Here is a 12,861-nt window from a genome sequence, read left to right as displayed (position 1 = left end):
CATGCATACATACCATAACATACATACACACCATATTATACACTCTTGAATATATGCCATACCATACATTACATACACAATCTGAAAATCTGGTATGTATGTAATGGTATGTATATATATGTGTTTTATGGTATGTATGTTATGGTATGTAGTATGTAGCTGGGATAGGCTCCAGCATACCCGTAGCATAGTAGACTATCGGGTACATAGTACATAGTATATTGTCTATACCTGGCAAAAGAAAGAAAGAAAGCGATAGAAAAAAAGAGAGAACAGGTTTCTAACAGTTTTTAATGAAGCGGGGGGGGGGGTGTTGGTGTTATTTTAGGGAACCGATGTGACGTGTGCTCACTCATTGAGAACCTGGCAAGGTTGAAGTAAGAATAAGAGAAGACGAAGGTGGGGGGGCGGGGGGTGGGGTCACCAGGGCATGCAGGGGCTGGGACAGTCTCTGATGTAGGACTCCAGGGTGCCGGCGGACACCTCCATCAGCGTGGTGTACGTGGTCAGCTGGGGGGGGGGGCGAGAGACGGAAGCGTTGGAGGCAAAGAGACAGCAAGCCAAAGAAAAAGCCAACCCACCTTGTTGAGCACCGGCTTGGTGGACAGGACGTCGTAGAGCGTCTTCACCGACACGTTCTGGAAGGACACAGCAACGCATCATAAAGCCCTGACATCACATGACCACCGCGAGACCACACACGCGCTTACGGCCTGCGAGGTGGCGTTCAGGCACTTGATGGCCGGAGTCCTGCGGTCGTCCAGGAAGAGCGGATCCTTCCAGTGGTCGTAGTTGGTCTCCAGGACGTACCAGCGCCCCAACTTCAAGTCCATCCTGCAAAAAAGGCAACGCATCAAAAAGCGGACACGCGTCATGTCTGACGTCCTTTACGGTCGTCATGTGACGGCTTCTTCCGCTTCTCCTTTCTACACGCCACAACAAACATGGCCGCTTTGGACTTCTTCTTCTTTGTGGCGTCTTCATTTGACCAAAACATGAACATTTTACAACATTTTTAGGAGCGACCTGATGTAAAAGGGCACCGTGTGGGTGACCCCTGACCCCTGATGTTGACCACACATGCACACATTAAAAAGACGTTGTGATGTTCGGGGGTCCGTGAAAGCACCACGAGATCTGTCTAGTGAGGAAATGTAGCGATGACGAAGGGACTACGACCTGGTCCAAAAGGGCACCGTGTGGGTGACCCCTGACCCCTGATGTCGACCACACATTCACACATTAAAAAGACGTTGTGATGTTCGGGGTGTCCGTGAATGCACCACGAGATCTGTCTAGTGAGGAAGTGTGGCGATGACGAAGGGATTAGAGACGTGTTCGAGGGCGGCTTTCCTGATGCGTTAATGACACCAAACTGACCCGAGGGGGCGTGTAGGGGGAGAGAAAGACAAAGGGGGCGTGTCGGAGGAGAGAAAGACAAAGGGGGCGTGTAGGGGGAGAGAAAGACAAAGGGGGCGTGTCGGAGGAGAGAAAGACAAAGGGGGCGTGTAGGGGGAGAGAAAGACAAAGGGGGCGCGTAGGGGGAGAGAAAGACAAAGGGGGCGCGTAGTGGGAGAGAAAGACAAAGGGGGCGCGTAGGGGGAGAGAAAGACAAAGGGGGCGTGTAGGGGGAGAGAAAGACAAAGGGGGCGTGTCGGAGGAGAGAAAGACAAAGGGGGCGTGTAGGGGGAGAGAAAGACAAAGGGGGCGTGTAGGGGGAGAGAAAGACAAAGGGGGCGTGTCGGGGGAGAGAAAGACAAAGGGGGCGTGTCGGAGGAGAGAAAGACAAAGGGGGCGTGTCGGAGGAGAGAAAGACAAAGGGGGCGTGTAGGGGGAGAGAAAGACAAAGGGGGCGTGTCGGGGGAGAGAAAGACAAAGGGGGCGTGTAGGGGGAGAGAAAGACAAAGGGGGCGTGTAGGGGGAGAGAAAGACAAAGGGGGCGTGTAGGGGGAGAGAAAGACAAAGGGGGCGTGTCGGGGGAGAGAAAGACAAAGGGGGCGTGTCGGAGGAGAGAAAGACAAAGGGGGCGTGTAGGGGGAGAGAAAGACAAAGGGGGCGTGTAGGGGGAGAGAAAGACAAAGGGGGTGTGTCGGGGGAGAGAAAGACAAAGGGGGCGTGTAGGGGGAGAGAAAGACAAAGGGGGCGTGTAGGGGGAGAGAAAGACAAAGGGGGCGTGTAGGGGGCGTTACTCGAGGACGTCCAGGCTGATGAGTCTGGATCTGGTGATGATGCAACCTTGGCCCGTCCTGTTCCCTCCCAGGATGAAGTAGGCCGGCGCCAAGAGTTTGGTCTGAGCCAGGCGATCTTTGGCCTCCTCGTAGCTGACAGGAAGAGAGGGGGGGGGGGGGGGTCAGAGCGGCGTCACGGCGGCGGGTCACGGCGGCGGGTCACGGCGGCGGGTCACGGCGGCGGGTCACGTACGTACCTGGTTGCGTTTTCCAGCACGGAGCGAGTCAGGAAGCTCATCCAGACGCCGTCCCGCTTTCCCAGGATCCACTCCAGGATTCCTGCAGGCGGACCCAACAACATGAAAGGCCGCCGCCCCCTTGGAGGGACGCCCCCGCCCACCACCACTCACCGATGTATCCGCCGTCCAGGCTGAAGCGCTCGTTCATGGTCAGCGTGAAGGCGTTCTGGCGAAGCAGCGTCAGTCGGGATGAGGAAGGCGAGGATGAGGAGGATTGCGGTCAGACTCACCGCTTTGATGCCCGTCAGCATGCCGACGTAACCGGCGAAGTTGGTGGACTTGAAGAGCGTCTGCTTGTTCCTCCTGAAGTCCACGTTGACCACCAGCGGCTTGAGCAGCTCGCTCACCACCCACGACTTGTTCCGTGCGTCCCACCTTCCCAAAATAGGAATAGGAATATTTACATTTATCCGTAAACACAGCATGGACTGTGGAATATCATCTGGAATAAAAGCAGCAAAGACAGCAAGGATAACGTAGGAAAGTCCGGTCTCACCCCATGAAGAGTCCGAAGTCCAGGTTTCGAGCGTGCAGGAGGTTTCCTGTGAAAGCGAAGGAAGAACGCCTCATGAAGCGGCGGGCCGACGGCACGCCAGGAAGGAGCGTCCTGGCGGTTCTCACCTTTGGCGTCCTCGGCGACGACCGACGTGCAGACGGTGAACACCTCGTAGAAGATGTTGAACAGGACCACCTCGCCTGCGACACGCCACCCACGTAAAGACACAACAAGCTGTGGATTGTGGGCGTCGGCTTACCCAGAGGGATCCCGGAGGCGGCGGCGACTCCTTCCATTTCCTGGCCAAACGGGTACGGAAGCGTCTTGGCCAGAAGGGGCTGCACATCAACAACAACACTAAACATCCCGCCATCTTTCGGGGGAGACGTGCGAGCGGCTGACCAGAGTGACGTCCACCAGCTGGATCAGCTTCCCGTCCGGAACGAACGCATCGGCCAAGTCCTTGATGGCCTGGATCATGCTGACCAGCTGAAATGCAAAACAGCACACTTAAAGTCCGCTTCACCAGACCGGACCACATCCGCCTCCGTGCCGTGCCGCACCTCCGCCTTCTTCTCCGTGACCACCGCCGTCCATCTGTCCTTGGGGGGCAGGTCCAGGTCCACCGTGTACCAGCTGACTGCGCCTTTAAACCTCCAATGACAGGAGAGAACAATCATTCACTTTGGGGATTTTTACACAAATAGAAATTTTTATTTTATTAAAACTTTTTTTTTTTAATCATTAAAAATGTTTTCCCAAAAGACGAGCGTGCTGCGTTCAGGTGCGATTTCAAAGTTTGTTTCAAAGTTTGTATTCAAAGATCGTATTACGTAACTGTACCTAATGTTGTGGCCAGTGTGTGAATTGACAAGCACACAACTAACGTTTAAAAAATCTCTATCCAATATAACACGACTATAATATATAACACGAATATAATGATATTTGGTAATTAGCCTTCATATATTACACGAAGCTTTTCCTTATACGCTCGTACAGAAAGAAGCTGTGTGCAACGAGCAGCAGCTGAACGCACCACGGCTCCAGCGTTACAAAACACAAACTACGACAACGATAAGATTATGATTTGAACACATGGTTGGCACCTACGTGGGTCCACTGGGTGGGTACATTCCCGTCCTGCAGTCCTCCGTGAACTGTTCAAAATCCAAGAGTCCATCGTTTAGTGTAGTGACTTACATATTAGTTTTTCACACGACTCTTCAATAAAACAATGCACAACGACACAAACTTTACTTACCGGTGGTATGAACTGTGAAGATGTGTGTGCAAATAAAGCAGCCACAAAAAGAAAAAGAAAGCTCGCCATTATGTAGCCTTTACGCTAGCCGAACACACAATGTTTTACATTTTATTTGCGAGGGATACTTGTTTTCTTGTGACACACCGGTGACTCACACTCAATTTACGAGGGGAACCCGGAAGTAGATCAATAAATCAAACTTCCTCGACGTGAAATTAAAATATATAAACTGCGATTTGTTGGTACTAATTCGATGAAAATCATTCTTTGTTTTGCAAGTGGAGGTACCAAACTGACAGAAATGACATAGATGTGAATGTCAGCACCCCTACACACCACTACAGAAGCTAATGGTTCGCCCCCACCCGGAAGTGGAGCATTATCACGGAGGTTGTTTCAGAACCTTTAGGTTTTGTTTCACATCTACTAAAGACACTTACACAATACGTTAGCAACATATAACACACACTCATGAATGCAAAATGAGCTGTATTTCTTAATACTAATAGAAATGTTTCCATTAAACAGGAGAGGTAGGCGATAATGCAAATGTTTGTATCGGTCCGGTTCCACATACTTATACGGAAACTAATTTAACTGATACGTTTTTCAACATCATTGATCGAGTTGATAATCGACCATTTGAATTTGTTTTGATTTGTTGATTAAAGGCAGCCGACAAGTCAGCCGACAAGTCACAAGACGCCCTGGACTTTAAAACACAAAGGTCAGCATGTCAACACTTGGCATTATTCCCATTTGGAATCAGATGCTTAAACACAACACATGTTGTATTAGGGCTGTCGGATCATTAACAGTTTTCATCAAATCGATCACTTTTCAAACGTATGGATTAGGAGTAATCACCATTATGTGTGAAAATAGGCCCATTTCCCCCCATATATACTGTAGCGACCCTGACGTGTCCATGTTGACATGTTGTGTCTTGAGTGTCTGACTGTTCCGGGTGACTGTGAATGCACCAGGTGTGGGGGCGTGTCGTGTTGAGGAAGCACTGTTGTGTTGCTGGCTGTGGTTTTAGCGGCGTGGTTAAGGCCGACAGTAGCCACTATTGTTGTCCAATAAAAGCTTGTTATCGATCACAGTCGTGTCCTTTCCAACAATACGTTATGGGACATAAATATGTATATGCGTGTGTATAATCTATGTTCAGTCATAGCTGGGATGAAACATTCAGACACGTCCTACGTAGTAAAAGGTTAGAATTCTGTAACACATGACTTAGTTTGAAAAATCTTGAACGAACATAAGAACACCATGACCAGTTTATTCCAAAATAACACCACAAGACGTGGTCCATAAAAAAAATACACATTTCCACAACAAGGACTGCAAGCCTTTCACTTGCAGTATCGGTCCGCTTTCATTTTGCTCCTCCTGTAATGAAAAGCATGGTACTTTGAAGCCAAACTAATATATTATGACCCCACTGCAGAGTCCAAAGAAACACAAATATACACTACTATTATTTTGGACTCATTTATCACCCGCAAGGCATGCTGGGAAGCCCACAAGTGTACTTTCCCTACATGAAGTTACCCGGCATGCCTTGCGGGTTATCTATTAGTATGAAATAGTCCTTTTTGCGTGTATATTAGTGTGTAAATGCTTGTTAAGTGGCAGCACAGTTAAGTGCCACAAATGTACACTTTTACACGACATATGAAAGATATACATGTCTGAAATATAGAAAGCACCTGTCCAGTAACGCCTCGTGAAACTTCCCATCCAGCCTGGCTTTCTTCAGCGTGGACGTCTCGTCCTCGTTCACCCTGAGGCGGCGGTCCTGGAAACTCTGAAACTTCTTCCTGTCCCCAGTCAGTATCGGCACATAAAAAAAACACAAACAGACATTGGTGAGGCGGCTTCCTCCTCTGACAGCCAACAGCGGGTCTTCCTCTCATTCCCCACCAAAGGTTCATGCCGCCATCTACAGCTTCCATAGCGAAGGTTCAGGATTAGGATGCCGGGTGGGCCTGGATTGCCCACCCCTGCTATTAGCAGTATGAGGCTAGATGTATGAAATACTGAGCACAGTGCCATCTGCTGGATATGGTTGGGCACTGCATGACATTCTAATAATAAACATAATTATTACATCAAGTAGAGTGGCTTTTTGTGTAAAAAATTCATTCATATACTTGTTATAATTTATATCATATACATATCATTTTACTTTAAAAGATAATTTGCAGATTTTTAAATTTTTTTTAATTTATTTTTTTTATTTTAATTTCCCTTTAATTTTTTTTTATTTTTTTTTTTAAATAGTTTTTTCTCCAAAAGTAGGCCAATTCCCCCCCAGGAAAGAAATCTCATTGACCGTAACTCAATAATCCTCGATAAAACTACATGCTGGGCTAAAGTACAGCACACATGTACTGTTGTTCTTTACTTGGGTGTTTTTATGCGCCCCCCCCCACCCCCACCCCCACCCAACACGTGTTTAAAAGGCAGTGGGAAGGAAAAGAGTGTCAGCAGGCAGGACTGAGCAAACGGAGCGTGCCTAAAATGCTAAAGAGCCATCCTTTTAGATCTGTTTTGTTTTTTGCATCTCATCTGCAGGAAGTCCATGGCCGCCAAGTACTAGTTGAGTTGTCATGCATCCACCCCCCTTCTCCATGGCGACAGGATGACCCCATCGGGAGATGAAGATGGAAAGGCGGGTTTTCATCAGTAATCAGGAAGGAAGGACGGGAAGCACGTACACGTAATTGACCTCGCAGGACTTCACGTTGCCTCGGTCCTCATCTGCGATGTCATCTTTGCGCTTGACCTCCCGCTCCGCACACGACCTGATCTGCTCGCCATTCCGCACATGGACGAAGAGACGAGGGAAGATGATGTGCGTTTAATATCCGTGCCTGGCGCCCCCTTGGGGCAAATGGTGTGCAATCAAAGGATGACGTGCGGGGAAATAAAAAGCAAAACACTACCTTCACCATCTCGCCATCGCCCGCCGTTTTGCTCGTGGCCTCGATGTCGCCGCTGTCGCTGTAGGAGATGAAGCAGCTGTTTGCGGCCAGGAGAGCCATCTTTCCCTGCAAACACCATTTGGATGCTCCATTTTCTTTCCAGGGTGGGATTGAACATTCTATAAGACTTCCCTTATAAGCAACACGCTTCCAACACGAACCTAAGGAAAAGACTCACTTCTTGAAAAACGGGCTCCCACTGCTCCCTGGCGCCGATGGCGTCGGAGCGGCCCACCACCAGACCGTCTGCGTTGAGCCCCAGGTACTTGCCGTACCCGGACTTCAAGGCTATCCTGCACAGATAGCGTCGTAGACCAGCGTTGGAGCGTCAACGTCGGCAGCCACGCCTGCTTGTGTTGGCCACTCACCTGCTGTCAGAGAGCTTGACGGCTGTGAACTGTTCAGGAGGGTCGGGTCCTTCATCATCTGGGGGGGGGGAGGTCGTTAATCCTTTTTTGGAAGATTATACTTTGATCTCGCCGAGTTAGTTGGTTTAAAATATAGCCTTCACAGGAAATTTCCACTCAATGAATGTAGTATCTTTTGGCATTAGCATCATTGGCATTACTGCCACCTATAGGAGTGGAGTGGAATGCTAATAGTGGAACAATATTATTACACCATCAAAGCGGTGGGATATACTGTATTTGGGATGTATAAAACAGTGGAAACGGCGGAAGTCGCGGTAGAAAATACCCGACTCATGTACTAATAGCAGAGGAGGCATCAGCGGCGTTCAAGATCTCGCTGTAAATGATGATGATGATGATGACTTGGTTTGCTTGAGAAACGAGGAATGAGGAATAGTATCAAAAGTGGATCAGACATTTTGATGAGCCTGGTGTCATGGAAACGAGAGCATTTCTGGTGACTTAAAAATATCAAATTAGATAAGAAATTTGCCTTTATCTCTACCCCGTTTTCAAACTACAACCTTTTGTATTTTCTTGACAAAGCTCTGGTGCCTAAAGGGTTAAGTTTAGAATAAATAAATGGGAGGCTAACAAGTAAGCTTGCTGGCATGCTATGCTAAAAGTCATCCTGTCGCCTGCGAAATGTGACAAAAAAACAAAAAATAGGCAAAGTGTAGAGGTGACTATAGGGGTGTTATTTCATCTCTAGAGGGCTCTAATAATGTTGAAACCCACATGGGAGTCAAACATGTTTTCTATGCTCCAAGTACGACCATATTCCATTTATCGTCATTGAATCCGGCTTTGGAGACGTTCAGGGACCCCAATTAGCCGTGATAAAGGAGGGCCGACTGAGTAAGATGCAGGACCTGACTCGTAGTCCTTCTGTCACATTCAGGTTTTCGTGCTTTTACTGTGTACTTCCACGCTTTCCACACAGTTGAGAATGTGACTTCAAACGTTGGCTGTAGACTTTAATAAATATAATATAAAAGCTTTTATGAGGAGATGAACAGAGCATCAACTCTGCTGCGAGCGAGCGTGAACGCCGCCTGTGCGTGACCATGTGAAATATCTCATCTTCTTCCGCTTCGTGTCCTCTTTCATCTGGCAGAAATGAGCTTATGCGTCCGTGTGGAGGATAGGGGGGAACCCACCCGGGGAATTGGGGCTGCTTCAATCTCTGCAGAACGTCGGCCGTTTCAGATTAAACGTGGGCTGAATTCATTGTGGGCGTGGAGGAGCTGTTGCCGCGCTATTAAAATGAACAGCGCTCCCCGGGACGCGCCCTCGGGCGGATACGCTCCCCGTCCTTGCCCTCGACTCAACCCCTCTCAGCCGCTCCGTCTGACGCCCCCGGTCTTAGCGCAAATGCGGCCCCAAAACTACATTTTCATGAAATCTCCTTGAAGTTCCAATTCCAAAAGTGTGCTAAAAGTGACTTTTAAAATGTAGATGAGGTGAGAAGATGTTCACAAGGTGTGTGGCGTTGCATTACAATCAGGCTTTGTCCTTTCCTGCGCAGCCCTCGGGGCGCTGAAGCGCCCAATGACCTGAGGAGTGACATTATTCACAGTGTGGCACAAGCGGCGTCCCAAGACATCGGGGCTTTTATTTCATCATATAACCTCTACACCGCCGCTCTTCCCTTCCAGTAAATGACAAGCATGCGGAAGACGTGACTTGGATCTGTAAACCAAAATACACTTGAACAGATAAATAGTGAACTTTGGGTATTATAGCGTCACAGGAAGGCTTGCAGCAAACATTGTCTGCGAGCACGCACCGCTACCTTCTCAACTTGTTCTTTCTGTTTAAAAGCCAAAATATAACCCCCAAGTCATGTTGTACCAGTAATTGGACCGGGTGTCATGCTACAGATTGCATCATACATCGTCATTGGTTATGCTGCGCCCGATTTTCCACAGTGTATCAACAACACAACAACACACGTGCCATATTGTGTACTGACTACAAGATGCTCATTTTTATGTTAACCGAAAAACCCACTAACTGCGGTTCCACTGTAACCGAGTGTCCATGAATGCATCTTGCCGTCTAGTCGATGCTACTCCCGTGCTACGCCGCCAAGCTTGAGCAGGAAGGGACAGAGTGTGTGACCGGCAGGGGAAGAGATGGCGCTAACATGGTTCTGATAGGAGAATATGGCCACCGTTTGCGTGTGAGCGTTTTTCTGACCTTTGTGTGGCACGCCCACAGTAAAGAGGCCATTGTCCAGGGCGTGGATGTACGAGTTGTTGTGCATCTCTATGGCAACCATGCCGTTGATCTCTCCAAAATGGCGGACGGCCCACCAACCGCCTGGTGACATGAAATGACACGCATTAACATGCAAATCAGCACTGGAGACACAACAATTTATACGTATGAAGCAGTAATACGTAGGACTGCTCCGATTCATCGGCCACCCATTAGTATCACCTGACAAGTATGCGACGGACGTACAGCATGCCCGTCACCTGTCATTCGTCATGTGGTGGCGGCAAAAACAAATAAACATATCTGCTGTGTGGAATTATAAGCCATTTACAAGAGTGGTGTAAAGTTGGCATCCTGCAACACATATCACAGCAAAATAAACGTCACGCTTGGTGACCTGTCTTTATAATTTAATAATTACCTGTTTTTTGGGGGCCCTGAATTGGAAATGTCCTAACATCCCCCCCATACGCCCCTGGCCAATAGCACTCATCATAAATACACTGAAAAATTGATCATAAAACCCTAATCGGAGCACATGTATTAATAAGTATGAAGAACACATACCAACAACATCAAGTTTGGATTCATCATCTGCTGCTTTTCTCTTCTTATCTTTGTGCTTCTTCTTTTTCCTGTTCGTAGTACAAATGAAATAGAACATTTATATATATATACCTTTCATAACACGTTCACATTTAAACCCTAACCCACGACATTGCATGTTTACGTGTATGGATGTGTACAGTATATATTGACTCTTATGTTGTTTGGAAATGAAAATAACTTGATGTTTGCGTTTTTGTTGTTTGTCAACAAAGTTCTGGACATTGAATCAAAATTTGTGACAAAACAGACTTCACTCGAATACGCACTTCGTCAAGAATTAACGTCCCAGACAAAGTAAATTTGCCTCGAAAATCCACTCTGACGTGTTTTTCAATGTTGAAATAAAACTAAATGTAAAATAACCATCTACTCTAAGTCCGCGTGGATTTAGGAGTGTTTTTTTTTAGCTTTAATGCCGTAGTAACAAAGTGTAGCCGCTAAGGTCCGTTTGAGCTAGCAAAACAACACGACTAACTTGAATATGACAATATTAAATGTGAAATTTGGCTTTAAACTAATCATTTGTGTGCATTTGGTGTATTTTCACGACAAGAAGGCAGTGTTCGGGTACTGCAGCACCATGCTAATCTATGCGATAAACTTAGCATTAGCATTAGCACGGCTCACAAATAGACAGTTTCCAAATCGCGGTAGTAATTTCAGCTAATCCCGGTTTTATCTCCTTCGTAAGGGACAAACTCACCCTTTATTTACGCCTTTCAGAACTAGTTTGGTTGATTTGACGCTGGTATACTCCGCCATCGAGTGAATAATGTAGTTATTTATAGCTTGTTAGCGCTGCTACCTACCGGAAGCGGAAACGAATTGATACCTACGGTGGCCTCCGAGGCTCAATCTAGTTACACGTGGATATTTTTATTTTGCTACGTTTTCACTCACAACGCAATTTCATCTATGATTGAATTCACCGTAATATGACACGGGTCACAGCCAGTTCACATTATAGACTGTTAGCATTTCGGGTGAAATTTCAGGATGTACCTAAATGCACCGTGAATAGACACTACTCATCAGTCTCCCACAGGACTACAATGTATCTGTGGTGTGATGGGCGCTAGAATGTGTAGCCTACAGCATGTGGCGGGCACGCCCATGTAAGGAAGTCATCAACCGGCTCTGTGACGCCACAGAGCGCCACCCCAAACTTCTCTCAGGGCTAACTTGCTAATTATATGACACCATGGCATGTTTAACACAACAGCATTCTAATGACATTAATAGCTCAGAAGTGTGTGAAATAGACCCGATGTCTCCTTTAAGAAGCAAATGTGTGTGTGGCTTAGTGCATTCAACAAACACCACAATGGGGAACAACATGGCAGCCCAAATGTGAGCGAATTCCCAGCACCGGATAATGAGCTCCAGCATGTAGGAGCTTCATTAGCGACGCCCCGCAGGGGATTTTTATTTTCCCATTATTGCCTTCAGGTTTCTGCTCCTCAGGGAAGTGAGGAAAGAACGGTCGTTGTGTCATCGCAAGATGGCGACAGCGAGGACTGATTGACGGGAAGGTCAGCCTTCAATCTTTTTCATGGAGCTTTGGCTCGGGAAACGACCCGCCGTCTGCCCTGGTCCTGTGGAGGGCTTTGGTGCCCCCACCCACCGGGGTATTTTTGTAATTTAACCCCCCCCCCCCCAAAAAAAAAAATTGTTTACATTTTCAATTTTCTTTGGAAAAACAAAACAAAAAACAAACAAAAAACAAACAAAAAAACAACCTTAAACTGTATTATGGAAAGCAGGAAGTGAACAAATGTAACAGTTAGTGATTGTAAAAGTACCAGATGGAGGGGTAGGATTTAATAAGCTTTGCTTCTTCCTACTCCTTTTGGACATGTGGAACTGGAACTGATGAAATAAAATCATTCCCATTTTTTTCATCGACCACTTTAGAGAAATGGAGCACGGAACAGCTGTATTTCCCACCGTGCAGTGCTACATGCCGCCACCAGGTGGCAGTGTACACACACATAGGGCGGGATGGGGGGGATTATGATTTTAAAGAAGCGATAACTGAAGACTGGCTCTTAGTCTTCTGTTTTTTTAAAGACATGAATATATTCATGAGTCAGACGCGGAGAGGGGAACTCATAAGTTTGTCTCAATTGTACTTGAAAGGCATTCTTAGATTGACGGCGAGAAAGGAGATTTTGTAGTAGTACATGAACGCCGCATATGCATGTGACTTATTTGCCACATTACCGCGGCGGCATGATCACGTGGGAAAGGCTCTCGAGGCGCCGGGAGAGGTTGAATAATTGAAAAAAAGCCAAAGTCATTCTTCCATCCATAATGCAGAGACACTCCAATCCCTGCAACACTGACACGCTTGTTCATCTTTCAACGTGGGTGCACGGCTCTGTGGGTTTTTT

At 47.2% G+C, this 12,861-nt stretch overlaps 2 protein-coding genes across 2 annotated transcripts; both read right to left on the bottom strand.

Moving 5' to 3' along the window:
- Positions 1 to 283: 283 nt before the first annotated feature.
- asah1b (N-acylsphingosine amidohydrolase (acid ceramidase) 1b) lies at positions 284 to 4,395 on the bottom strand. The gene is made up of 14 exons (XM_058076465.2): positions 4,228 to 4,395; positions 4,077 to 4,123; positions 3,527 to 3,617; positions 3,366 to 3,452; positions 3,223 to 3,301; positions 3,089 to 3,163; positions 2,964 to 3,009; positions 2,698 to 2,842; positions 2,579 to 2,633; positions 2,426 to 2,507; positions 2,190 to 2,321; positions 711 to 834; positions 582 to 638; positions 284 to 510 (listed from the first exon to the last, which is right to left on the bottom strand). The coding sequence occupies exons 1-14, from the start codon at positions 4,294 to 4,296 to the stop codon at positions 421 to 423; spliced, it is 1,179 nt and encodes a 392-aa protein (XP_057932448.2). The 5' UTR covers positions 4,297 to 4,395; the 3' UTR covers positions 284 to 420.
- Positions 4,396 to 5,204: 809 nt separating this feature from the next.
- Positions 5,205 to 11,300, bottom strand: frg1 (FSHD region gene 1). The gene is made up of 9 exons (XM_058076508.2): positions 11,172 to 11,300; positions 10,427 to 10,494; positions 9,839 to 9,961; positions 7,595 to 7,652; positions 7,405 to 7,519; positions 7,188 to 7,292; positions 6,960 to 7,051; positions 5,949 to 6,059; positions 5,205 to 5,628 (listed from the first exon to the last, which is right to left on the bottom strand). Exons 1-9 carry the CDS (start codon positions 11,228 to 11,230, stop codon positions 5,592 to 5,594), a joined length of 768 nt encoding a protein of 255 aa, XP_057932491.2. The 5' UTR covers positions 11,231 to 11,300; the 3' UTR covers positions 5,205 to 5,591.
- Positions 11,301 to 12,861: the final 1,561 nt, after the last annotated feature.

This window comes from Doryrhamphus excisus, linkage group LG9, assembly GCF_037039965.1.
Source record: "Doryrhamphus excisus strain RoL-2023G ecotype Guam linkage group LG9, RoL_Dexc_Guam_v1.1, whole genome shotgun sequence".
Taxonomy (NCBI): Eukaryota; Metazoa; Chordata; class Actinopteri; order Syngnathiformes; family Syngnathidae; genus Doryrhamphus; species Doryrhamphus excisus.
The sequence above is the reverse complement of the archived record's forward strand: the minus strand, read 5'-3'. Positions and strand labels throughout refer to the sequence as shown.

Excerpts from the sequence above, each read along its gene's own strand:
- asah1b (XM_058076465.2), bottom strand. The coding sequence starts at position 4,296 with ATGGCGAGCTTTCTTTTTCTTTTTGTGGCTGCTTTATTTGCACACACA. Across the intron at positions 3,164-3,222 it reads CGCCTCCGGGATCCCTCTGG|GCGAGGTGGTCCTGTTCAAC; the intron begins GTAAGCCGACGC and ends GGCGTGTCGCAG. Across the intron at positions 511-581 it reads CCAAGCCGGTGCTCAACAAG|CTGACCACGTACACCACGCT; the intron begins GTGGGTTGGCTT and ends CCCCCCCCCCAG.
- frg1 (XM_058076508.2), bottom strand. The coding sequence starts at position 11,230 with ATGGCGGAGTATACCAGCGTCAAATCAACCAAACTAGTTCTGAAAGGC. Across the intron at positions 7,520-7,594 it reads GTCAAGCTCTCTGACAGCAG|GATAGCCTTGAAGTCCGGGT; the intron begins GTGAGTGGCCAA and ends CTATCTGTGCAG. Across the intron at positions 6,060-6,959 it reads TCCTGCGAGGTCAATTACGT|GAAGAAGTTTCAGAGTTTCC; the intron begins GTACGTGCTTCC and ends GACTGGGGACAG.